This window comes from Hyaloscypha bicolor (genome assembly GCF_002865645.1).
Source record: "Hyaloscypha bicolor E unplaced genomic scaffold K444scaffold_13, whole genome shotgun sequence".
Classification (NCBI taxonomy): domain Eukaryota; kingdom Fungi; phylum Ascomycota; class Leotiomycetes; order Helotiales; family Hyaloscyphaceae; genus Hyaloscypha; species Hyaloscypha bicolor.
This window is the reverse complement of record NW_020194515.1, coordinates 621,147-643,380: the sequence shown is the minus strand read 5'-3', so window position 1 is coordinate 643,380 and position 22,234 is coordinate 621,147. Positions and strand designations below refer to the sequence as shown.

At 50.7% G+C, this 22,234-nt stretch overlaps 9 protein-coding genes across 9 annotated transcripts; 4 read left to right on the top strand and 5 right to left on the bottom strand.

Annotated features, from left to right (window-relative positions):
• Positions 1-288: 288 nt before the first annotated feature.
• K444DRAFT_478725 (HET-domain-containing protein) lies at positions 289-1,152 on the bottom strand (the record flags this gene model as incomplete). The annotated part of the gene is made up of 2 exons (XM_024872961.1): positions 289-584; positions 678-1,152. Coding segments are annotated over 2 exons (771 nt in total), but the record flags the coding sequence as incomplete, so codon positions are not given.
• Positions 1,153-2,311: 1,159 nt separating this feature from the next.
• On the top strand, positions 2,312-4,899 carry K444DRAFT_120472 (uncharacterized protein). The gene is made up of 2 exons (XM_024870382.1): positions 2,312-3,026; positions 3,215-4,899. The coding sequence occupies exons 1-2, from the start codon at positions 2,584-2,586 to the stop codon at positions 4,647-4,649; spliced, it is 1,878 nt and encodes a 625-aa protein (XP_024743450.1). The 5' UTR covers positions 2,312-2,583; the 3' UTR covers positions 4,650-4,899.
• A 126-nt stretch (positions 4,900-5,025) lies between these two features.
• Positions 5,026-6,007, bottom strand: K444DRAFT_120477 (uncharacterized protein). The gene is made up of 2 exons (XM_024870383.1): positions 5,782-6,007; positions 5,026-5,730 (listed from the first exon to the last, which is right to left on the bottom strand). The coding sequence occupies exon 2, from the start codon at positions 5,720-5,722 to the stop codon at positions 5,150-5,152; it is 573 nt and encodes a 190-aa protein (XP_024743449.1). The 5' UTR covers positions 5,723-5,730; positions 5,782-6,007; the 3' UTR covers positions 5,026-5,149.
• Positions 6,008-6,897: 890 nt separating this feature from the next.
• K444DRAFT_511905 (Glyoxalase/Bleomycin resistance protein/Dihydroxybiphenyl dioxygenase) lies at positions 6,898-7,372 on the top strand (the record flags this gene model as incomplete). The annotated part of the gene is made up of 2 exons (XM_024873480.1): positions 6,898-7,089; positions 7,166-7,372. Coding segments are annotated over 2 exons (399 nt in total), but the record flags the coding sequence as incomplete, so codon positions are not given.
• Positions 7,373-8,728: 1,356 nt separating this feature from the next.
• K444DRAFT_120269 (uncharacterized protein) lies at positions 8,729-9,825 on the bottom strand. Its single transcript, XM_024870381.1, has one exon. The coding sequence runs from the start codon at positions 9,524-9,526 to the stop codon at positions 8,894-8,896; it is 633 nt and encodes a 210-aa protein (XP_024743447.1). The 5' UTR covers positions 9,527-9,825; the 3' UTR covers positions 8,729-8,893.
• Positions 9,649-11,651, top strand: K444DRAFT_698445 (BAR-domain-containing protein; the record flags this gene model as incomplete). The annotated part of the gene is made up of 5 exons (XM_024887951.1): positions 9,649-10,251; positions 10,301-10,468; positions 10,518-10,633; positions 10,679-10,959; positions 11,006-11,651. Exons 1-5 carry the CDS (start codon positions 10,125-10,127, stop codon positions 11,649-11,651), a joined length of 1,338 nt encoding a protein of 445 aa, XP_024743446.1. The 5' UTR covers positions 9,649-10,124.
• Positions 11,652-12,670: 1,019 nt separating this feature from the next.
• Positions 12,671-13,213, bottom strand: K444DRAFT_624042 (uncharacterized protein; the record flags this gene model as incomplete). Its single annotated transcript, XM_024882352.1, has 2 exons — positions 12,671-13,039; positions 13,151-13,213. The coding sequence occupies 2 exons, from the start codon at positions 13,211-13,213 to the stop codon at positions 12,671-12,673; spliced, it is 432 nt and encodes a 143-aa protein (XP_024743445.1).
• A 336-nt stretch (positions 13,214-13,549) lies between these two features.
• K444DRAFT_624041 (uncharacterized protein) lies at positions 13,550-15,032 on the bottom strand (the record flags this gene model as incomplete). Its single annotated transcript, XM_024882351.1, has 4 exons — positions 13,550-13,609; positions 13,752-14,204; positions 14,321-14,464; positions 14,802-15,032. 4 exons carry the CDS (start codon positions 15,030-15,032, stop codon positions 13,550-13,552), a joined length of 888 nt encoding a protein of 295 aa, XP_024743444.1.
• Positions 15,033-17,451: 2,419 nt separating this feature from the next.
• K444DRAFT_120225 (uncharacterized protein) lies at positions 17,452-20,893 on the top strand. The gene has a single exon (XM_024870380.1). It carries the CDS (start codon positions 17,693-17,695, stop codon positions 20,483-20,485), a length of 2,793 nt encoding a protein of 930 aa, XP_024743443.1. The 5' UTR covers positions 17,452-17,692; the 3' UTR covers positions 20,486-20,893.
• Positions 20,894-22,234: the final 1,341 nt, after the last annotated feature.

Here is a 22,234-nt window from a genome sequence, read left to right as displayed (position 1 = left end):
AAGCTCAGCTCCAAACAAATTCTCCGGGTCAAAGTCCAAGATATCAGGCGCAAAACTCGCTTCCACCCTCCCCTCTGGCGTTTGAAGCTGTAAGATGAACTGCTGGTTTCCACCCGGGAAGATGTTTGTACAGTGGTAAAGGGGGCATTTCAAAATTAGATTGTCCTCCACCCTGGCCTCAGATGTCGCAGAATCTTCGCCGTCTATGCCGGTCACAAGCTCAGCAACTTTACTCCAAGTGCGCTCCTTCCCACGTTTGTTATCGTCATCTGACATTAGTCGTCTTCCAACCTCACCGTGGACAGACTGCCATGACCAAGACCGCGTACGGTGCTCTGATTGCTTGTTCGTCTGTCCAGATTCGATGAACCATAATGGGTCGAAGAGTAAATAGCGGCGCCATAGATCGTGCATGTATCTCAGTTCCTTATCCCCATCCTGGATTGCTTGAGCGAGACCTAGAAGGGCATTTGTACGATCTGAAGGCTCTGTGATTTTGCATCTGGTGAATGGGATGACTAGTTCCGCCCAGCGGCCATGAAGGTAGATCTCCCACCCTGCGCTGAGTGTCTTCTCTCTGTTGGCTCGAAGTTGGTGGAGAGAATTACGATACCCGTTGGCCGGATTAAAGATTGTCTGGAAAGCGTGGTTTAGGAGGCGAGGTTTTCTCCTGTGACAGAGCCACTGCTTCTCTCGAAAGGGTTGGCTAGCATTCGTCCCTTGTGAGGCGATATGTGTGTTGCATTCGAAGAACAGAAATTTGGGCCCGAAATGGATGATTCGTCGCGAAAGGAGCCGTTCTTGAAAGCCCCAGCTCTGCCAGCTCAAGTTCTTTTCATCGACCTCGTTCGTGAAAGACTTGAGATTGTGGGTTTGCCCCTGTGCCCGAACTGTCAAAGCATTGTTCTTTGAAAATTGCAGACAGCAGGGAAAATCTAGCAGAGAAGAATTCCGTTTAGTAAAACAGCCACCATTCGCATCCTCGGAGGATGCAATTGTGCAGTGCGCGTTCACAAACACTTTGCCCATGCTGTCTGGCTCACGCTTCTTCTCCTCGGGACAATCTTGAACAATGCAGAGGACGTCAACCCAAAAGTAGTTGAGGTCGAGCTGACGAGTGAGGTGGATGGCGTGTTGGAAAGTGAGCGGGAGCTCCTTCTCGTTGATCTAGGACTTCCATTCGTCTTTCTTGTCTAGGGTCAATTTTTGTGTCATAGGTAGCTTGTTTTCGTTCCGGCAATAGCTGAGCGCGAGGTATTTGAAATCGAGAAGATCAAACCCCGGGGAATGAGTCTCTTCTAGACGAAGCTCACCTGATACCTTGTCCCCAACATAGAGAGGAATTGTTGGCAGGTACGACTTGGAGGGTTTCAACACAGTTTTAGAACAATACGATTTGTGTCCCACTTCGCAGTCGGTCATCCAAGTTTTTGCAAGTTCGATACAATCGCCAGTCCAAGTAGGAACATGTATAGATGGGGATTGACCGTTCAGTTGTTCTGAAGAAGTAAGCATTCCAAGAACGAGAATCAGAGGGCGAAAACAAACCTTCCCTGATTTCCAATGCCTCGCAGAGATTACGGCGATCTTCAAGTCGTGAAGCATCACCATCAGAGAGTGATATGTAACAGCGGCCACTCTGCTCCTTCCGTATTGATAGCCATAACCACCGGTACGCGTCAGGAAGCTGTCGCTGCGCCGTATAAGGACCGGCTAGTTTAAGTCTCTCCTGCTCATCCAACGAATACCACAACACATGGCAAAGCTGACATGACCTCCTCGACGTACGAAAATCCGAGCACTGAACTGAAACGACCCATTTAAACCATTCAACACGCCTCGTAAAGAGGCAAAAGGATCCAGATATTAGACGGGACCGTTCGATAATATTATAGCACTCTTGACAGAGTTTGCTCGTCGTCTGGCAGTCATGAGAGCATCCAACTTCTGATAGTACAGGGGTTTTAGGGTCCGAAAGGCCGCTAAGTGATCTCCAGCCGAACGTCGAGGCGCAAGAGTCCACTTCTCCCAGAAACATGTGCAGCTGTTACGTAGGTAGCTAGGAACACTAAGAGCCCAACTGATGACCCAACCGATAGCCAAACCGGTGACCCAGAACAAGACTAACAAGAAAAATGCGGCCAGGATCCAAAGTATTGGACTAATAGCGAAGCAGATAAAGCAGCCTAATAGTGCGAGGCCGGGGTGAGCATAGGTGTCGAAAAGACGCTCTTGAAGGGAAAAAAGGCCAATTCAGGTGTGGAGAATGAGCAAAGCGGACCCCCGACCCACAAGTTCGCTGCAGTCCATTCGAATATACAAGCGAAATGGAGACAAGAGTTCAAAGCAGCTGTCGTGGGCTCACGGTTCGAGGTTGGCTGTAGTGATTCTCTTACGTGGCTCAGCCTCCTCTGCCACTGTTCTCGAAGCCTCGTAATTCCAGGCTCTGAACGACTCAGCCGCCGCCACAAACCCGAAACAAAACGGAAGCTGGGCGGCACTGGAGCCTCGTCCTGCACCTCGACTTGATGGGTATTTCTCCAGGTCCCCTTCCTTTCGTCTTGTGGCCCCCGTCAATCCAAAATGGTTGCCCCAGTCTTCGGATTCTCTGTCGGTGACTTCATTGCTGGAGGCCAAATCCTTATCGAAACCGTAAAAGCTTTCAAAGAAGCGGGTGGCGCTTCATCAAAATACGCGTCCGAGCTATCGTTCCTCAATAGCCTCAAGTCAACCTTTGATCACCTGGAAAGATTCGCGAGCAGCACAAGCTCTCCCCAAAGTAACGACCTGCTGCAGGACATCTCGAAACTACTTCAAGACATCCGCGAGCCTTGGCAGGAGTTCAGAACATTCTTGGATAAGTACGAACCGTCTTTGGGGGCATCGTCGAGCAGGTCGAAAGTTGCGAAGGCTCGGAGAACAATTCAGTATACATTGAAAGATATCTCGGGAAAGGTGGAAAAACTGCGTCGGCAGACGGAAAACCCCCTGCAAGCGATCAATTCTCTTCTCTCACTACACGTCATGTAAGTTTTCCGATGATGCTGTTCCTGCTCTTGCTTTTAGCTTCTTGCGAGGCCCCAACCCAACGCTTGAGTCTTCCTTGGAAGTTTCGATGCTAGCAAGACAATTTTTAGAACCTTGTGATTCTGAATGGAGTCTGTGGTTGAGCGTGCAAAGACCAACAGACCATCTTTACTGACCGAATATTCAGACAATCTCTCGAAGTGCTTCCAGGGCAACTCCTACAACCCGCACAGTGTGCACAGTTGGTGGAAGCTATCACACTTGGCATTACAACCGAGCTGGACAAACAGATCCGTGAGCTGAAACTCGCCGCCGATGAACATAATGTCAAACAAGACGAGCAGCTGCAAATTGTCACGACACTGCGCACTCAACTAGAGGAAAGTATCACAGGTGTACAATCGGTGCTCGACAAAGTCAAAGGCCCAGATTCTGCTGCCAGCGAACGCCATATTGAGCAACTAGATGCTTCGAGGACTGACCACACACGCGTGGATAAGCTTTCCGAAGTGTTGGAAAGCAGAGCAGATGAACTGGAGTCGGCGATGAAAGACCAGAAGCAACTCATGCTTGCACTAAAATCATTTTTGGAAGACAAAACCTCTAGGGCCGAATTTGGACTGAATTCCAGCCAGGAAAGTGTGCAGGAGAGCGAGAATCAAAATCCATGGCCCTCCTCGACGTTGTCCGCGGGGTACTTCGCTGCACTGTTGCTTTCGAGTGTGTTGTCGAGTGTCGCTGTGACTTCGATAGTGACTCGTAAACATCATAACCCCAAGGGAGCAGGAGGACCGGCATTTGTTCCAGCGGATCATAGTCTGCCTGGTCTTGGGAAGCTGGATAGGATCCAGGTACAGCCGTCGCTCATTCAGGGCTTTGATGATATGGGTTTGCCGCCGTCAGCAGTGCAACCCATGGCCTCCACACAAATCAAGCCAGCGTGGTCCACGACAGAGACCGTTATCTCGACTGCAGCAAAATCGAAATACACCACCTCGATGACGGGATCTTCGTGGGCCCAGGACTTCGCGGGAACGCAGAATGCAGTGCGGCCGCCAGGAGGACAGAAGTCTAGAATCGAGGATTATGAACCGAGTGGATACTACTCGGCGAGTTATGCACGGAGTGAAGGGTTGTCAAAGCTGAACAACCCAAAGTATGGCGTGGGTTATAATAAACCTCAGAGTTATGGCGTGGGTTATGATGATGAACCTCAGAGTTATGGCGCGGGTTATAGTGAACCTCAGAAGAGTTATAGCGCGGGTTATAGTGAACCTCAGAGTTGTAGCGCGAGTTATTATGAACCTCAGAGTTGTAGCGCGAGTTATTATGAACCTCAGAGTTGTAGCGCGAGTTATTATGAACCTCAGAAGAGTTATAGTGCGGGTTATAGTGAACCTCAGAGTTGTAGCGCGAATTATTATGAACCTCAGAAGAGTTATAGCGCGGGTTATTATGAACCTCAGAGTTATGGCGGTCCTGGCACCGCGATTCCATCTGCCCCTGATGGAGGGTTTGTCTGGGATGGTTTTGATGTTGGGGGAGGAGGCTCCTCGGGCAGCCACCCAAAGAAACCATCACCTCCACCACATCTCCCTGTAACGGCTGCGGAGGATGATTGATGAGAGTTGCCATAATAGCTCCGGATTTCTGACCCTAGTCCATCATAATTACTTTTCGAAGTGGGCGGCATTCGCGTGCAGTTCAGGGGATTTTATTGAGATTAAGAAAGATGGAAGAAGGAAAGTTGAAGGGGCTTGTTGAAATTACGGGTCTATTCTCTTTAACCAGGAATATCAGCAACAGAAAGGGGAAAGAGCAGTTATATCCACCACCGCCACCCTCCCGCAACAAAAAAGAAGGAAGGCAAAGCATCGGACCTATCGTGAAATCTCTACGGAACGCTCAAAGAGGAAGTCGCCCCTTGAAAAAACCGAAATAGGAAATCGCCGAAAACTTCTCGCTAACGCCAATTATTCTTGGGAAATCAATGAAAGGAGAAAATCCCCTGCCAAACCACTCTACTACCAAGTCTGTTGAACTCGGCCGAAGACAACCCGCTACCAGATTTCTTTATTCTCAGTGTATAGCGCTCTGTCGAGAATCAAGCAGTGTACGACCTCTAGTCCGAAACGCAGTCATCCGTAAAATCATCCACCTTCTCCATCATCACAACCTCAAAGTCCTCAACCTGTCCCTTAATAGCATCCACCTCGAGCGCCCCCACATTAGCCCTCAAACTTCTATCTAGCTTCGGGAAATCCTTGCACAACTCCTCGATAGCCACCGCGCGATCCTCCATCACATTGAAATCATTAATCACCTTTTTGAAACCTCTCGTTCCCGCCAACCTCTGGATGTCACCGTGCCAAGCTTCCAGCATCTCGCCTTGAAGGTTGTTGAGGGAAGCAGCGATGTGAACGGCGAAATTGCGCTGCTGCTTGAACTCTGCTGCGTCGCGGGCTTCGGATCTGGCTTCAGCGAGTTCGGCACGGAGGGAAACGATGATCTTCTCGCGAGTTCGTGAATCTTCTTCCTGGTCGGCGTTGCGGAGGGGGGAGAGGACGCGTTGCTTCTTTACTGAAGATGGTGTTAGAAGCTGTCCGTCACTTCGGCCACGCTTTCTGGCGATTTGATTTTGGGTGGTAGGCATCTTGGAGAGTGTTTTGACAGACTTTCCCGAGATTCGCGGCATCGGGAGATCTTGAAATGTGGTTAACAGATTTATTTGGAAATCTAGGGCATGTATTGTACCTAGGCGCTTGGTGGTCGATCTTGGAATGAGGTTGTATGCTGCAATACTTCTTCAGGCCCCCCTTGTTGGAATTTCGGATCCGATCTTAGGACGAAGTTGTGATATTGAAGGACTGGCTAGGAAGGTCTCGAGTAGGTTTGGCTTCCTTAAGGTTCGCGGTGCAAGGGCTATGGAGAAAATGACAGATTTTATCAAGAAGTGGCTCGAGAGCAGTGAGGATGTTCGGGAAGCGCCGAAGCAGGTCTTTGTTGAGAAGGGTTTCGAGAGCAACAAGTATGTTCTAGAAAGATCGAAGACGGTCCTTGACACGTAGTTTCTGGCGAGAAGGTGAACGTCTCCGGTCTGTCGAGAATCTTTTGAGGAGAGAACAGTTTCTATGCCCAGATATGAAGTGTCCAAAGCAATGCAGTCGAATCGAGGGGTCCGTTGAGGGGAAAGAGATCCAGAAGCAAGTCGGAGTTTAGAGAGGATGAACAGCCACGAGATGGAGAATCGAAGTTACGAGTTCTCGGCGTGTATTCATTTCGAGAGCGAGGAGGAGATGGAAAGCAATTTGATGTCCGAAAGAATGACATATTCACCAGAATGGGTCTTGCGGAACTGCCGAGGACCTGGGTTACGGAAGTGAAGGAAAGTGTCTGAGATGTTGAAAGAGACGAGACGGAAGTATTGGAACATTGGAAAGAACCTTCTTCCTTTGTGTTGAGTTGATACTTCTAGATACTTGAAGATCATAAGTAGCATAAGTAGCAAGGGTTCCTAGCATACAATACTTCTCAGCTTGTGTCACTCAAGTTGACGGTCACTTCCACAACAATTGTACTTTCTTGGAGATAATGTCCACTCGCCGTTGTGGAAGATCTTTGGAAGAGTAAATATTCTGCATTATTGCTTTTTCCGTCAGCTCGGAGAAACATCAAGCCACATCAACATTGCGGAGAACCCTGAAGCGAAATCCCCTCCTCGGGAACCTGCAGATCTTTCACCACCAAAGTTTCGACGTCACTTTCAACTCTGCTTTTACCAACCCCTCTTTCCCTAAAATCACAACACACCAAGATCAACAGTTTCTCACCGCCAACAAGATGTCCACCTCCGAATCAACCTCAACCCAAACAGCGCAATCAACCCACCAACAGCCTGCAATCGGCTCACCAGCCTGGATCCGCATCCCCGCCTCTGATGTCCCGCGAGCCCAGAAGTTCTATCAAGAGGTCTTTGGCTGGAAGTTTCACGATCACTCGAAGGAAGGATATGCCGTTAACAAGCTTGCTGTTTTTACGATTCCTGGTGCGCCGACTTTGATGGTAAGCTAGATTCCTCATATTCACTTTCTTGATGGCGAGTTTCATTGGGAGATGATGTTGATGAGAAGAGGTTTAGGGCGGAATTGGCAAGTCTGATGATGCTGAAAGGAAGGATGGAGGAATGGTGCTTTATATGAAAGTTGAGAGTGTTGAGGAGACGTTGGACAAGGCTAAAAGCGCTGATGGTGAGGTGGTTAAGGAGAAGTGGGTTGAGGGAGGCCATACTGAGATGGGGGAGTTTAGGGATACGGAGGGGAACTTGGTGGGTGTGCTGAAGTGGTTGATTTGATGGTAGGGCCTATGAAGGGAGGGTCGTCATCCAAAACTATCTGGTACAAATATGATGGGAGATAACTGGCATTAAAAGCAATAGCTGATTTGTTTTGGCGATAAAGACAACACCTCCAAAGGGGCAAGAGAAAAGTTGTGACCCATATCACGTGACTTATGAAAACACTTCCTGTCGGATATGTTAGCTTGCCCTGAATTCCTCCATGCAAACAGTGTGCTCCGGTTGTGGGCTATGAGGATGATGTAGGACACAGTTAACCACTATGCTTGTTGCCGAGTTCCTAGGACTCGTAGATGTCCTCTTGCTCCGAGAGAGTCTAAGAGTGTCAGTAGACCAGTCCGAGATCGTCTGGTTGTTATACAAGTCAATAAGAGGTCATCCGGTGTAGAGATCCGACGAACTACTGTCAATAAATTAGGCAGATTCTGACCCTTTCACAATAGAGGCAAGTACATGGAAGGACTGTCGGAACGTCACCCGCTGTCACAAAATCAGATATACCGAGATGTGATGTGAATGATGCCGGGGTAGATTTCGTCCGGACCCATACCTTTCTCAGTGTTCTTGCTTGTTGTCACTTTCTCTGTCCTTGTGACCGCTCAGTCAATACCAGTGACCACCAGTATATATCTCATAAAGCCAAGCATTTGCAACAGGACAGTTCAGCACATAGTATGAGCAGAACCTGCCACAGAACTGCAAATAAGTTGCTGTCCCTGGCACTAGCATTGCTATTACCTGGCACGATGTGAGCAAAAAGTTGGCTTCCAGTATTCACTCTCGGCTTTCAAGCACAATCTCATTGTACCAATCTTTTGGAACATTGAACTTTCGCAGATTCACCCCGCTCTTCCAGGATAGTCTCAATGTCCAGAACTCTTGGGGCATCGATGCAATGTGGATCAAATTCTATGAACAGTACTTGATTTTATGCGTCTAACGTATATGCTCCTGTCAAGCGAGGTACCAGAGAAAAGCCCCGCATGTTTATGAAAGATGAGAATAAACATGTACTGCAAAGTATGCATCATAACTTTCAGGACTTTGTTTGAATTCCAAAACGATTGGGTAGATAGGAATGGATACATGGAATATGTGTTGCCATTTTGTTCAGTTGGAATTTTTGATTACATGAAGCGGTGGGAGGGGGTGAGGGTGGCCAATCAATGTCATCTATGCTGACATCTCTCGAGCTTTATCAGGACTTTCATATCACTTAATTTTCGTCTGTTAATTCTCGAATGAACTCAGTTAGAACACTCATGTGAAAAACGGGACTCGGGCATGAACCTCTTTTCGAGACCGATGACCTGGCTGTGGAACTTGCGGGCCTTTCGAGCATGATCTTCATCCCAAAACATCTCAAAATCCAACCCAAATGTCAAACCTACTCAAACAACGATCACCAGGCCTGGAAAGAGCCCAAATCCTAGAGGCAAAGTGGAGAAGCGTCAATCTGACGGCGCGATCAACGGCGCCCTCACCAAAAAAAAAATAAAGTCCGTAACTAGCTCAGGCACACATTCGATTGGTGTTCGACGGCGTGAAACTGGGCGGTTCTGCTAAATATATATGGAGCGGCCGTTTCACGAGGGATCTGTCAAGCTTCAGATGATCGCATCCGCGGGTACGGGTGTATCCATGGCCTGTTACACTGGGAGAATCAGCGCTTGATGAAATCGCCACTCGTCCACAGGCGTCTCGTGTTTCCGCGCTGCTCTTTTTGCCGCGTAAGACGAGCAGAAGGGTTGGCTGGGAGGCCGCCGATGGGAGAGGCCCGTTTAGCCAAAGACAGGAGAGAAAATGTCTCGTTCCTGGGGGGCTCGTGGCGCAGAATGCGAACGAAGACAGAAGCTGTAAAATCCATTGGTGAGGGAATGCTGAGGAGGGTGGGAGGCGTCTGGAGGACTGGAGGACTGGAGATTCTTCTCCGCCAAATCTGTTGCTCGCCGAGTCGCTGGGTATCCGAGGGGCTGCCACGCTGATGCTGCATGCTGCCAAGCATGGACGAGGATATCGCCGTGGCAAGGGGCCATTATCCGTCGATTGGTGGCTTGCCTCATTCGTGCCTTTTTTGGCGGCTGCCCTGAGTGAACCTTCGCAGCCAAGGGTTCCAGGGACACTTGGAGCACGGCGCAACCGCATACATATCGGTAACTTCCCCGTTCTCCGCGACTCGAGAAAAGCAGAACGAACGCAGGCGCAACGGACTGCTCAGACTGCACCTCGGGCTGCACCTCCCACGCCACCTTCTGTTGTTGCATTCTGCACGATTTTGCCTATCTTGCGCCCTCAACCGACTCTTCCCTCGCCCGTCCCGTCAACGACCTCCGCTCGCTGCCCTCCATCGCCATCGCCGGGACCAATTCCCTTGCTCGGTCTGCCAGGGATCATAGTAGTATCCCTCTCCACGGCCTTAATTGCCAATAGCATTGGGCGACGCGTTTCTGATCCGCTGCGCTGCTCTTACCTTTTACTCCAGACACGAACCCCCCCCACTGTCGCTTCTGCCACTCGTTCGGTGTGTCAATATCTCGAAACCCGGCTTGGTCTGTCCTCAGGATAAATTCACAAATTGGGCGGGTTGAAGTTCTTTGGAACGGAGCCGAGAATAACAACAACAAAGCCCCGCCCGCCCCCTCGAAAGACCTCCGATCTTCTCGAATCCCCTCTCTCCACATCAAGAACACATCACGGACGGACACACGACCAATTCACATCCCGAAATCAAGCACTCGCAAAGATGAATATCAACAAGAAGCTCGACAGGGTCAAGCAGTGGGCCGGCGAGAAGATGGGCGCGGAGTCCAAGACCAACGTTTCCGAGGAGTTCAAGGCTTTGGAGATGGAGATGCAACTCAGATATGAGGGCATGTTTGCACTGCATATTCCCAGAAGGACAGTCGCTAACCGTCGCAGGTATGGAAAAGCTCCAAAAGTCCATGACCATCTACGTCAAGTCTCTCTCGAAGCGCAACGAAGTCGAGGACAAGGAGAAGATACTGCCAGTAGGATATCTGGGTCAGACTATGATACACCATGGCGAGGACTTCGAGCCTGATTCGGAATTTGGAAACTGCCTCATAAGTGCGTATATCGGCAAACGTGGGGGATTGGGACGCTGACTCCTCGGCAGGTATGGGCAGAACAAACGACAGAATCGCAAGAATCCAAGAAAGCTACGTTGCAAATGCTACTACAGGATGGCTCGAGTCTTTAGAACGATCATTGGCCATGATGAAGGAATATCAGGTAGGTGGTTTCGCATTAGGTTTCTGCAACCACTAATCCTTGCAGGCTGCCCGAAAGAAGCTCGAAAACCGCCGACTTGCCTACGATGCATCTCTTTCCAAGATGCAAAAAGCCAAAAGGGAGGATTTCAGAGTCGAGGAGGAACTTCGTTCGCAGAAAGCCAAATATGAGGAATCCAGCGAGGACGTCCTCCGACGGATGCAGGATATCAAGGAGGCGGAGGCAGATAGTGTTGCAGACCTAGGAGCCTTCGTTGATGCCGAGTTGGAGTACTATGACAGATGCCGCGATGAGCTACTCCGTCTGAAGAGAGATTGGCCTGCTGGGTAAGTTTGGTATCTTGATGATTCAGCCATTCCTGACGATCAATAGTCAGACCTCTCCATCGCGTGAGCAACGACGACAGAACCCTCGATCTCGTTCAAACACAGCACACTCTTATAACGAGAGATATACCAGCTATGAGGAGACCCCAATGCCAGAACCAGAGCTCCCTATCCGACCGTCCATCCGGTCGCAAGGCAGAGTCGCCTCCTCTTCACGGCTCGATACTCGTCTCGATACCCATGACGAATATCCCCAGGTCGAATCCCCGCAAAGACCAAACTTTGGCAGATCCACCACATTCCAAGGCCCAACTGCTATTTACCGTGCATCAACGCCTGTCAATGGTCGCAAAGCTTCCGTCCCTCCAGACCCTGGCGCACTCAGAGCACAACTTCGCCCTGCCAGCCGAATTAATACAAATGGTCCTGATGTATTTGGTGATCCATCTGACGATTCGACGATGAATAGCGGCAGCCCGGAAGATCGAAGTTACAGAGAGCGGTCCGTGAGCCCCGCCACATCTCAGGGGAGCGTAGCCAGCCGGACACAGACCCATTCAACCTTGAACGGCGCCACCAACGCCAGAAAAGGACCCCCTCCACCGCCCCCAAGCAGGGCCAAAAAGCCTGCGCCCCCACCACCGCCCATGAAAAGGGCAGAGATCAGCTCAACGAGCGTAAACCGATATTAAGCCGGCCGTTCAAAGCCATCTCCTTCAGTCACGCATCAGTCGTTTTTCTTCCTCCGTTTCTGTACAGTGGATCGCGCTCCCATTATCGACGCATTTAGATACAAAAAAGCTCAGCGCGACACGCAACGTTATTTCCAACTTTCATTACCATGCCAGGAGGCTGGCACTTGGCGAATCCGCTCTTTTAATGGAAAAATTACGAATACAACATTTTTGTGGTAGCTCTTGTTGGCGGGTTGGGTCTGGAAGGGTGGATGGATGGATAGCTATACCCGCACTGGCCTCTGCCGGTTTTCTAGATAAGACAGGCTTCTTTACGATTGTCGATGGATGTAGGATATTAAATTGGTATGCGATGGCATTCTTTGGCGCTTGGGAGACATGATTCGTGGCAGCAGTTTGGCTGGGCGTCGCCAGCGCTGTTGCAACGTTTAGTTGCTTTAGCAAAAGCAGAAAAATAGCGATGTTACATTCCAGATTTTCAAACTGTGCCTGCTGTTGTGAGTATTTTGTGCGTGATCTGGATTGTATTCTCTGCCAAGTGGCAAAATTTCCCCCTCGCCAGTTCTATCTCTATTCCAACACCACGTGGTTCTCTCCCAGCTTATCGTAGTTGACTGCAAGATATGGAATTCAAGAAACGAGCTCTAGTACGGGACTTCAGTGTTCCAAGTCATTCGGGACATTGGGAAGGGACGAAACTCAGCTGTTCAAGTATTCATGGTCCCTTTGGGCGAAACAGCGATCGAATGTTCTAAGATCTCCGGGGACGTGTGGAAAGGACAGGGCTTGGATGGTCCAAGAAGTCTTGGGATTTTTGAGGAACGCAGAACTTTAATATTCCAACGACTTACGGACCAATTCGAACGAACGAGATATGACTATTCCAAGAAACTCGCTAGACAATCAAATGCAGACACAGATCTCGAACACATCTAATTCTCGTCGCCATTCCACTTGGCCATCATCCAACAACCTTCCCCTCAGCATTCACAATCGGAAGTAGCCTCGGACCCCTCTCAACCCTCGTCTTGATAACCCGCCTCCAACCTCCTAATCAGCTCCTCTGGATCAAAGTTCCTCCCTATCGGATTCTCTGCAAAGAACGGACTCTTGAGAAACTCATTCGCCTCCTCAATCGTATTGAAATTGTCAACCTGGGTCTCGATATCATTTCCATCCGGATCGTGATAGTAGATACTCGTCGTCGGACCATGGTTAACGCACCAATATGGCTCTAAGCCATGGGCGAGACGTTGACGGTATGCAAGGGCAAGGTCCGTGAGCGAGTTGAATATGAATGCGAAGTGGAAGAGGCCAGCTGCGTTTGGATCTTTGGGAACACTGCCAGGCAGGCCGGCGATGGCGATGCGGTGGTGCTTTTCGTCCTAGGCCAGGAAGCAGAGCATGTCGTTTTCGTATTGGATTGTGGCTGAGAAGAAGGTTTGGTAATAGGCCTCCATTATCTGCATCTTGGAGGGCTCGGTCTTGAGGAATACGTGGGCGAGACTGATGGGCTTGATGACTGTCTTGCCTGGGTTGGCGAAGGTGGGTGTTGCCATTGTTACGTTGTGTTTCATGACCTAGAGATGTAGATTTTGGGTTTGAAGATTTTGATTTCTTGGAAAATGAAGAGCGGGGAGAAGAGGTTCTTATAATACTTGGGTTCGAAGTGCAACTCGTGTTCGCTGACTGGATCAGCTTGGGCAAGCACTGCGACGTGAGCCACCGGAAGTGTTGACTAAACAATGTCACTTCGTATCCTTCTCCATCAAGCATTCTCGTTGCGTTTTGTCATTTCGATACCGTAATGTGCATTCCAGCCGAAGGTCAGAATAGACTGTACCACGAATGTATCCTGACTGCCCAATATGCTGGATCTCCCTTTATCCCGCCAATCAGCGCTTCCCGTCGTCTTCTCCTAAAGCATAGCCATCGAAGATGGTGCCTTGGGACACCTTTGTCATCCAAATATCAACTTGTCAGCAACACTATCCTTCAGAACATGAATTCATGCCTGTTCAACACCATTTAGGTATTAAGGGGGAGAAAGACAAGCCCAATCGGCGCGAAGGATGAAGGAGGCGCGAGAATATATACCTTATCATAAGGCTGCAACCATCTCCAGAGCGCCTTGTAACTAATTGGCAACTTCGCCGTCCGCCCATCCGAAACGGGCTTTGCCAATTCGCTCGGGTCAATGACCTGTTTCGCCTGGAAATTCCCCCGATACTTCGTTGGCACATCGCTCGTCATCAATATCGGGCCGAGGTGGAAGAACGCAGTCACTTTCTGACATGCATTCTGGATAGTCCATGAAGGTAATTTAAGTGACGCGATGGGGAGAATAGGCGTGTATGCATGGATTGGAGTGAAGGGGTCAACGAGCGTAGCTGCTAGTCGGAAGTTCTTATTTGCTTCGTCGAAGGGAGCAGAGGAATCCATCCACATCGGAACCAGCGGCTGTCCGAAACCGACCGGAGAGGTTTCGGAGACGAGTTGGCGTAGGTCTGTGTTATTCGGGAAGAGCTGGTCAGTGAAATAGGTGCGGATCTTGGGGAAGTCAGTAAATGAAGATATTAGCTGGTCCAGTTGTTTGTTCTTGTTTTCCCCCGGCACGACGGCGGGCGGCTTCTCGAAGGGCTCCCGGCTGGGCCACCGATTCGGACCTCAGTGTAGACAGTACCATCGGGGAGGAAGAATTGCAGGCCATAATTCGCGTAATTGATGATAACCCAACCCCAGATCGGTTGTTCCCACACAATTGTTAGCAAAAGGGTGGTCCTTTTCAGGCTTGAAATAGAGAAGAGGAGCTATACCCAATCATTAACAGGCCCGAATGCTGTGGAACTCGCTGGATCTGGTCAAACACAAGAAGTATTCAGCTTCATGTCCTGATTGATACTGGGATTCAGTTGGAAGAACCACGAAAGTGCCTCCTGTCCCGTTGTCGTAAGAGGGATTGACGGCTGCTTAGGATCAGCAACTGCGGAGGGTCGAGTAATTGGATCCGGGTCACGATAGATAAAATTTGGCAAAAGTGTAGGAGCAGTTTTGGGATTCTCAAGAGCCCGCGATATATTGCATTTGGTTGATGTTGTCATGTAGGGCTGAAGCTTCCTCGTCCTTCAGACCGTAGATGTCTCTGACCTCCTTAGTAATTGGGAGTGCCGCAATCATGCTCTCGAGGGAGAAGATTTGTTGCGGAAAAACAGGAGTGCGGCCGGAAATAATTCGCTGGTCCTTCTGGTTATTTGAGTTCGCGTTGAGGTCGTCATCGATTTTGTACCTCACCACTTCATGGGCTGGAACTCCTGAGTTGAATGTCTCTAATTTCCATTTCTCTCTCTCCAAATGGATGTACAGAACTTCCCACTCCATGTAGAGCCTATCTATTATTAGTTCCGATGTACTAGACGCAGGAAGGGGGTAACTGACGGGAACCAAGGTTGGGTATCATTCCACGGCTACCGTCCAGGGGCAGATCGACGCTACTGTTGGACTCTTGAACTTTGCTGGTGTTGACTTGTGGAGATCTACATGATCCAGGTTATGGTGCTGAAGAACAGCGTTTTCAGTCTCAGTCCTGTATAATCCGTCACAGGACATATCCGGGATGTGTGTTTTGGATCACCTGCCAGATTCGTTGTGAGGCAAATGCATCCATATCTATGGGAACTAAAATGTTTCAAGCCGTGGATCCAGGACCAAACTAAACGGTTTCCAAGTTTCCAATTGTTACAATCACGTTATTAGCTTGGCTCAACTTTTCAGGAATCTGGGAGGTTTGCACTAGAAAGGGGCACGGATGAAATTGAGATGCTCTCAGTTTTCTTCTTCTTCTCAACTGAGCTCTATTGGTAGCAGGGAAGTGCTCCGGGAAGGTTAATGACGAGAAGTTGAAAAAAGGTTGACAAGCACTGCAGCACCCACAAAACATGACACGCAAAAGCATGAAGCTTGAAAATTACGGCGAACACAGGTTCAATCGCAAATTGTTTCGGGAGCTACAATTGTAGAGAGAGCCTCGCTGGAGTGCTCCGTCAGAGGTCTCCGAAGGTCTGACCATGCTCGATTGAGCTAGGTCTAGGGCAGCAATGGATGAGCTGCAGGTTCAGCTTCGCCATAGCACGCACCACGAAAGGTCGCAACCGACTGACGATGGCTGGCGCCATTGGCCATCCTGTACTGTGTTACATTTGAGAAGGAGTGGCGTCGGTGAGATGTGAGATGTGAGGTTTGCTGTTCTGCATAAAGAAACAGGTGACTGTGGAGTGACTGCGAAGGCAGGGAGGACTTTCCATCAATTCGCTGGCCAGGTAAGCCTTGCAGACCAATGGCGTACTAGTCAATGGATTCCGGAATACGGGGATTTGGACGAATATTTACAGTAAAGGTGAAGTTCTGAGACCGACGGAAATGTATTGGAAACGGCTGGTAGTCACGTGTAGATGCAGATTAGGGTGCCTAATTGGGCCTAGCTTTTTCATTCTCGACTATCCTCCTCCAGAAAGCTCTGCTTCTGCTCCTCAATTAACCAATATCATAACCTGTGTCGCTGCGGTCCACGACTGACAGGTGACGACCCGGCGAAGGACTTTGGCTTGAATCACAAGGGCTTGATACAGTGGATACGATCCTGAATTGGTGGACTGTTGGAAGTTGGAAGTTTCGAGGAGGGCATCAAAAAGCCAGATCGACTCATAAGACGGTAAATTCCCATCATACCACCCGTGACTCTTCCGGAGTCTCAGCCATCTCGTATCGCCCATGATGCCTTTCCATTCGGATTCACGCTCTCCTCCCGGTCTTTTTCACCGCCGGATCTCTGCAGCATGAGTCCTGCTGCTCCCCACGGCACGTTCCAAACAGCCGCTTCAGCCTTATGCCAAGACGTGGTCACCAGATAGATTTGGGCCAACCAGAAATACCCGATCGTTGGAGGAAGCCATGGCTTGTGTGAAGGTCTCAGCCTGGCGTCGTGCGTGATGTTGGGAGAGAACCACAAACTTTCAGAGGGCCGAGATGCATTGTGGGTGGTCAGCTCAATAAGGCTGGGAATGCCCTCATGCACCCTGCCCAGAAAAAATAAGTCAGAAATGGCTTTAGGGCTGAGAGCCAATGTCTCACCGAGTAGGAGCTGAAGGATTTCGCAAGACCGAATCCTGAGTTTGGCAAATACTCACCAATTGTCTATGTCATTTGTCGAGCCAAAGCTGTGCACCCCAGACTTTGCTATCCATGGTGCTGCTGGAGACGCAATGTCTTAGGAGCAGCTCAGAAGATCAGGAGATCCAAGGTCAGGATAGCCCGTCCGCAAATTACATAAATGACCGGGTGCTCCTAGGATATTGATCCCCACCGCTAGGCATCATCCTGATTCCTGAACAATGAAGAGCGACTCCAACTCCAACCCCCAAGACTGCGGTTGCGGCTGCGGCGGAGAAAAGAAAGCCACCTTTCGTTGTTTCAACAGGACGCACAAGAATGAGAAACAGCTTCGCGAGGCCGCCCCGCACCTCTTTAGTGAGGACGGAGAGCACGGCATCCCTATGAACATCCTCCGTATTCTCCACCGCCTCGATCACCACTCTTCGCTGCTCACCGACCACCCAGCAGTGGCGAGCTTCCTCAGGACGAACAAGCTCTCGGTTCCCAGGTTCACAGCTACCAGAAATGGCGCACCTCTCTTCTCAGGCACCATTTTCTTTGCTCAAGTCAGCTTCACCGTTGCGTCAACACTTCCCGCCTTGAAGGTGGGAGACGACGACATGAAGATGATGGTCAGATATGCAACGCTGGCTCAGACCCCAATCTCGTCTTACTGCGCCCAATACGGGCCCAACCAGTGGTCCGTGTCGCCGCAAATCCTCACCTACTCGGTCAATATCTCGAGTGCAAGCATCGGCAACAGCCAGCTGGCCGGTTAGGTGAACAACCTCAAGCAGATCAACAGTCTGCCAGAAGATTCAGCCATCTTCATCCCCGTCCCGAATGGCATCTCTGGAAAAGATATTGGCGAGAATTCGGGATACCATGACATGGCCGATATTCCCTGGATTGTGGCAGGAACTTGGTCCAATACTAGTCCGCCGCAGCCCTTTCAGCTCAGTGACGCCGAGGATTGCTACGCCATGGTAGTCAGTCACGAGATTGCCGAACTGATTGTTGACCCGAAAGTTGACCATGCAAATCCGGAGGTGTGCGACCCTTGCGACTTGAACTGCCACAACCTCTTCCGCCTCTACTTCGATGCTGCGAACAACTACCTGGGCTCCAACAACAATTCTCCCCCGGGCGGTTTTACCTACGCCTACTACATCTGCGCCATCGTTAAACCTGATGGTGCCGGCAATTGTCCTGCATCAGGTGCCGACTGCCAGTACCAGCCATGGGCGCGATCTCTCCAGTTTAGCATGGGCAAGTCGTCGTTCTCGAAAGACGACATCACGAACGCAACCTCATACCCAACTGCATTCTGGATCCAGGTTCAGGGTTTTACGAACGAGAGCCTCAACCTCACCAAGGCCAGCGACCTGCAAAAGGCGCCTAATCCGCCTATCACCATGACCCCAAGCTTCGACGAGTCGCTGAATGCTCCCAACAACCTGACGGCAGCCCAGATCAATACCATCAATGGCAACCTGCCCTCGGTCGTCTTCGGGCCGGCGCCGATTCTGCCCACCGACGCCTCATTCCAGAGCGACCCTCAAGTCTTCCTCGTTCCCTACACCATCAACTTTGGTTCTGCGAACGCGGTTAATGCACTGAATCCCGACCAATCTGCGTTTATCACTATCGACGCTTCCCTGACTGTTGGCACTGTCACGATTTCTGCCAGGGCCAACATCGTCATTTCTGCAGGAGAAAACCCGCGATTCGAGAACCTCAACCCGAACAATCCGACTTCGTTCCCTTCCTGGCTCAGCTTCGACCTTCGTTTCATCAAGGTTACAGTTCCTTCTACCGCCAACCGCTTCGGGGCCGCTATGTCGAGCAATCCCACTGATGCGCCCGGGTTCATCGCCTCCGTCATCCAGAACCTGACCGCCGGCGGTGGGACGGTCGGCGTCGAGTCCTTCGACAACCTGACACAGGACGAAGAGAAGTCCGCGCTCGAGTTCCTCCCCAAGGACAAGAATGGCAACGCTGTCTTCAACTTCGCAATTGCTCGGGTCAGGCTACTCGGGAACATAGCCGGTGCTGTGGCTAAATCCGTCCGGGTCTTCTTCCGACTGATGAACGCGCAGACCACAGCATCCAACTTCAACACCGCCACGGCATACCGCTTCTACAGCGACGGCGCGCTGAACGGCACCAAGCTGCCCCTTCTCGGCGTGCAGGACGGCGAGTACGTCACGGTGCCATGCTTCGCTACCCCGCGGATCAACTTCAACGCGAACACCAACGCCTACGTGCCCGTCAACATGAGCTCGCAGACCGACCCGCCCAACGTCCACGACATCAATGTCAATCCGGGAACCGAGGTGGACACCTTCTTCGGCTGCTGGCTCGACCTGAACCAGCCGGCGCAGAAGTGGTTGCCGGCTTCCGTGCCGGCTGCCAACATCGACGGCCCGTTTGGCGGCTCGCTGCTGTCGCTGAGCGAGGCCTTCGTGAAGGCGCCACACCAGTGCCTCATTGCCGAGATCCGCTGCGACGACACGCCCATCCCACCCTGGGCCGACACGTCGAACTCGGACAAGCTCGCGCAGCGGAACATTGCCTGGATCGACGGCCCCAATCCCGGAGAGTTCGACTCGCGTCGTATGCCGCATCCCTTTGACGTCCTCGCGTCACCGATAAACGCGGTCCAGCCGGACGTCCTCGTCATCTCCTGGGGCAATACACCACGGGGCAGCGTGGGCGATTTGTACCTTCCCGGGATCTCGGCCAGCGACATTGTTGCCCTCGCCGCGGCGCTATACGATCCGTTCGCGGCGCTGTCGGTCGTCGATGAGCACACGCTGGGGTGTCCCGCCGAGCCCGGCTCTGTGACCTTGGTTCCTCTTCCGCCGGGCTCGGTACGCTTCGCCGGGCTCCTAACGGTCGACCTGCCGGCCGGGATCAAGGCGGGCCAGCACTACAACATTTCGATTCAGCAAACGACTATGAAGAAGGCGATGACGGTGCCGCCACCAGATCCCCCTAAACTTGCCCTGTCCCTAAGTTCATCAGAAGAATCGATCACTTACTACTGGAGGCAGGCGACGGGCGCGTTCCAAATCTCTATAGTCGTCAGCCACAAGGAGGCGCTCCTCTTCCCGGAGCAGAGGCTCCTGTCCTGGCTGCGGTGGAAGCTGACGGTTGTCCCCGCCACGAGCCGTTGGTACCCTGTCCTTCAGCGCTACGAGCAGCAGGTGAGCGGACGGGTCAGCGGCTTCGGCGGCGACCCAGGCCAGGTTAAGGGAAGTCCCGATGGCGACCCGACCGGCTGTGGCTCTGGCGGCCACGGCCACCACGGGTGCCATTGTCACGACCACTGTGGCAAGGGCCGCGGGGATCATTGCAAGTGCAGGACATTCATGGGTAAGGTATGCCGGCTGGCGTTTGACGCGCACGGCGATCTGGTGGGCTTCGGCCTCCGGCTGTCCCCGCGGCGGTCTAAGCACCAGTGGTGGTGCTTGAAGGAATCCGAGCACACCGCTGCTGACGACGTCGAGGTCGAGGTCAAGGACGATGACGAGAAGTGCAAGGAAATGCACTTTTGCGTTAGGCCCGGGTGCCGGGTTAAGGAGCTGTTAGAAGGCTGCAAGAGCTCGGGGCGCACTCTAAACGTCTGCGTGAACCGTGATGGCGAGGAATGCGTTCCAATTGCGTATGAAATTGAGTGAGTTTGAGTGAGTTTGAGTATTTAATTTACTGCTTAATATGAATTGTCAAAAAGTTGATCCTAGCGGACGTGACCGAGGTCGGAATAGCATTCACTACCACAATACAAAGACAAGAATGTGAATGTACCCGGGTTTGAAGGAAATATGGCACTAGAAACACTAACCATTTACTCGATTATAGAAGATTATATATAACAAAATTCTTGGAATAGTAAGAGCTAGGCGAGAACTGCACGAAATTCTTTTGTATAATAAAACTTCAGCTAGTAATCTACCTAGGGGGGGGGAGTCAGGCACAACGACCGCTTCACCTTCAGACGCTTCACCCAATGAGGTAAGTTTAGCCGCTCAAAAGGCCTTCGCACTCGACGATAAAAGCCGAGCATCTCACACAAGGGTGCGAGTAACACAAAAGGTACCCATAAATCAGACTTCCCATGGAAGGATGGACAGGTCTCGAGACGGTCCACATCTGTGAATAAATATTCGAGCTTGGGGTAGGTAGCGCGATACGTGTGGGAGGAATAATATCGGAACGATGCTGCACGACATGCTATACGACATCCTAGATGTTAGGCAGATGAGTTGACAGTAAGATAAAACCCGACAACAACTTTCCAAAGGAAATAAGATGAAAACACGCTCCCCTAGGAGCAGCTTTGGTCCGGTCACTGAAAATCTGTTGTCACGCCCCCGATCGTCTCAATCCCAAAATTGCTGAGTGGAAGAGTACTAAACCTATGATAGGAGTAGGATAACTGTGTGAGTTGAAGCGCCATCATCAATGGAGAGCACCACTTGTGAGTACAAAGGCTGATCCTTTGCCGTCATACTCTGGGGCGTACCGTCTTTGAGGAAAGCATTGCAGCTGGTTGCTCCTCTTCTGTCAGATATATCTCCCCTCACTTGGAAGAGCATAACGGCCAGGCCCAAACAGGGACGAAGTCTGCTAGTGTGAATTTTATAAGTCCGCTTTCAAGGATGTCTCATTCCCAATAACTTTCTCTGCCCAGTTGGCGACAACCGCCCATTCTGAGTATATGAATAAATCAAAACGCTTGCTCCTCCGTCACAACTCTATGTGGATATTTTGCATCTCTCGCCAGCTTGCTGAATTTTTCTAGTTGCCTCGCGTGCAGACGTGGTGGGACCGGAAGCCACAATGGATATATATTCTTCCTGTGACGGCTGGCATAATTGCATGATCTGCCGGGAATAGAAAGGAATCAGGAAACAGGTCTGAAACAGAACTAAGCCAGAAGGTATAGGCAAAACAATACTAAAGGTCAATGCATTTCTCTCTTCTTTGCTCTCTAGCTTAGTATTTTTAATACATGAGATTCATTGAACTTTGAGCCTTTGACCATTGCATAGATCCTGCTGTCACACTTCCTATAAGAACATGCTTCCAAGAGGGGAGGAGTAAAGACCGAGGGAAGGCGAAAATTGACAACAAACCTTGAAGACACTTTGAAGGCAGGGAATATTGACAGAAGCTCTCATCCGGTTGTTAGATAGACGCTCTCAGTTCTTACACCCCAAAGATCCTCCCCTGATAGATGACTGTTGGTAAAGTTTTCAAGCCTGGAATATGTCTTTGCAGTCAAATCCCAATGTATTGACTGCGCTCGAGTATGCATCTCACACTCTCTTCCAGATGTCGCGGGAGAGTTTTTCGTTGGATTGTCACCCACATTTCCGTGCTATATATAAGCCCAAAGCTTTGCAAACGACTTGGCAAGTGATAAA

Bases quoted from the DNA above. Each gene is read 5' to 3' on its own strand.
- K444DRAFT_120472 (XM_024870382.1), top strand. From the start codon at position 2,584: ATGGTTGCCCCAGTCTTCGGATTCTCTGTCGGTGACTTCATTGCTGGA. The intron at 3,027-3,214 runs GTAAGTTTTCCG...CCGAATATTCAG, and splicing joins CTTCTCTCACTACACGTCAT to ACAATCTCTCGAAGTGCTTC.
- K444DRAFT_120477 (XM_024870383.1), bottom strand. From the start codon at position 5,722: ATGCCGCGAATCTCGGGAAAGTCTGTCAAAACACTCTCCAAGATGCCT.
- K444DRAFT_120269 (XM_024870381.1), bottom strand. From the start codon at position 9,526: ATGCGGTTGCGCCGTGCTCCAAGTGTCCCTGGAACCCTTGGCTGCGAA.
- K444DRAFT_120225 (XM_024870380.1), top strand. From the start codon at position 17,693: ATGGCCGATATTCCCTGGATTGTGGCAGGAACTTGGTCCAATACTAGT.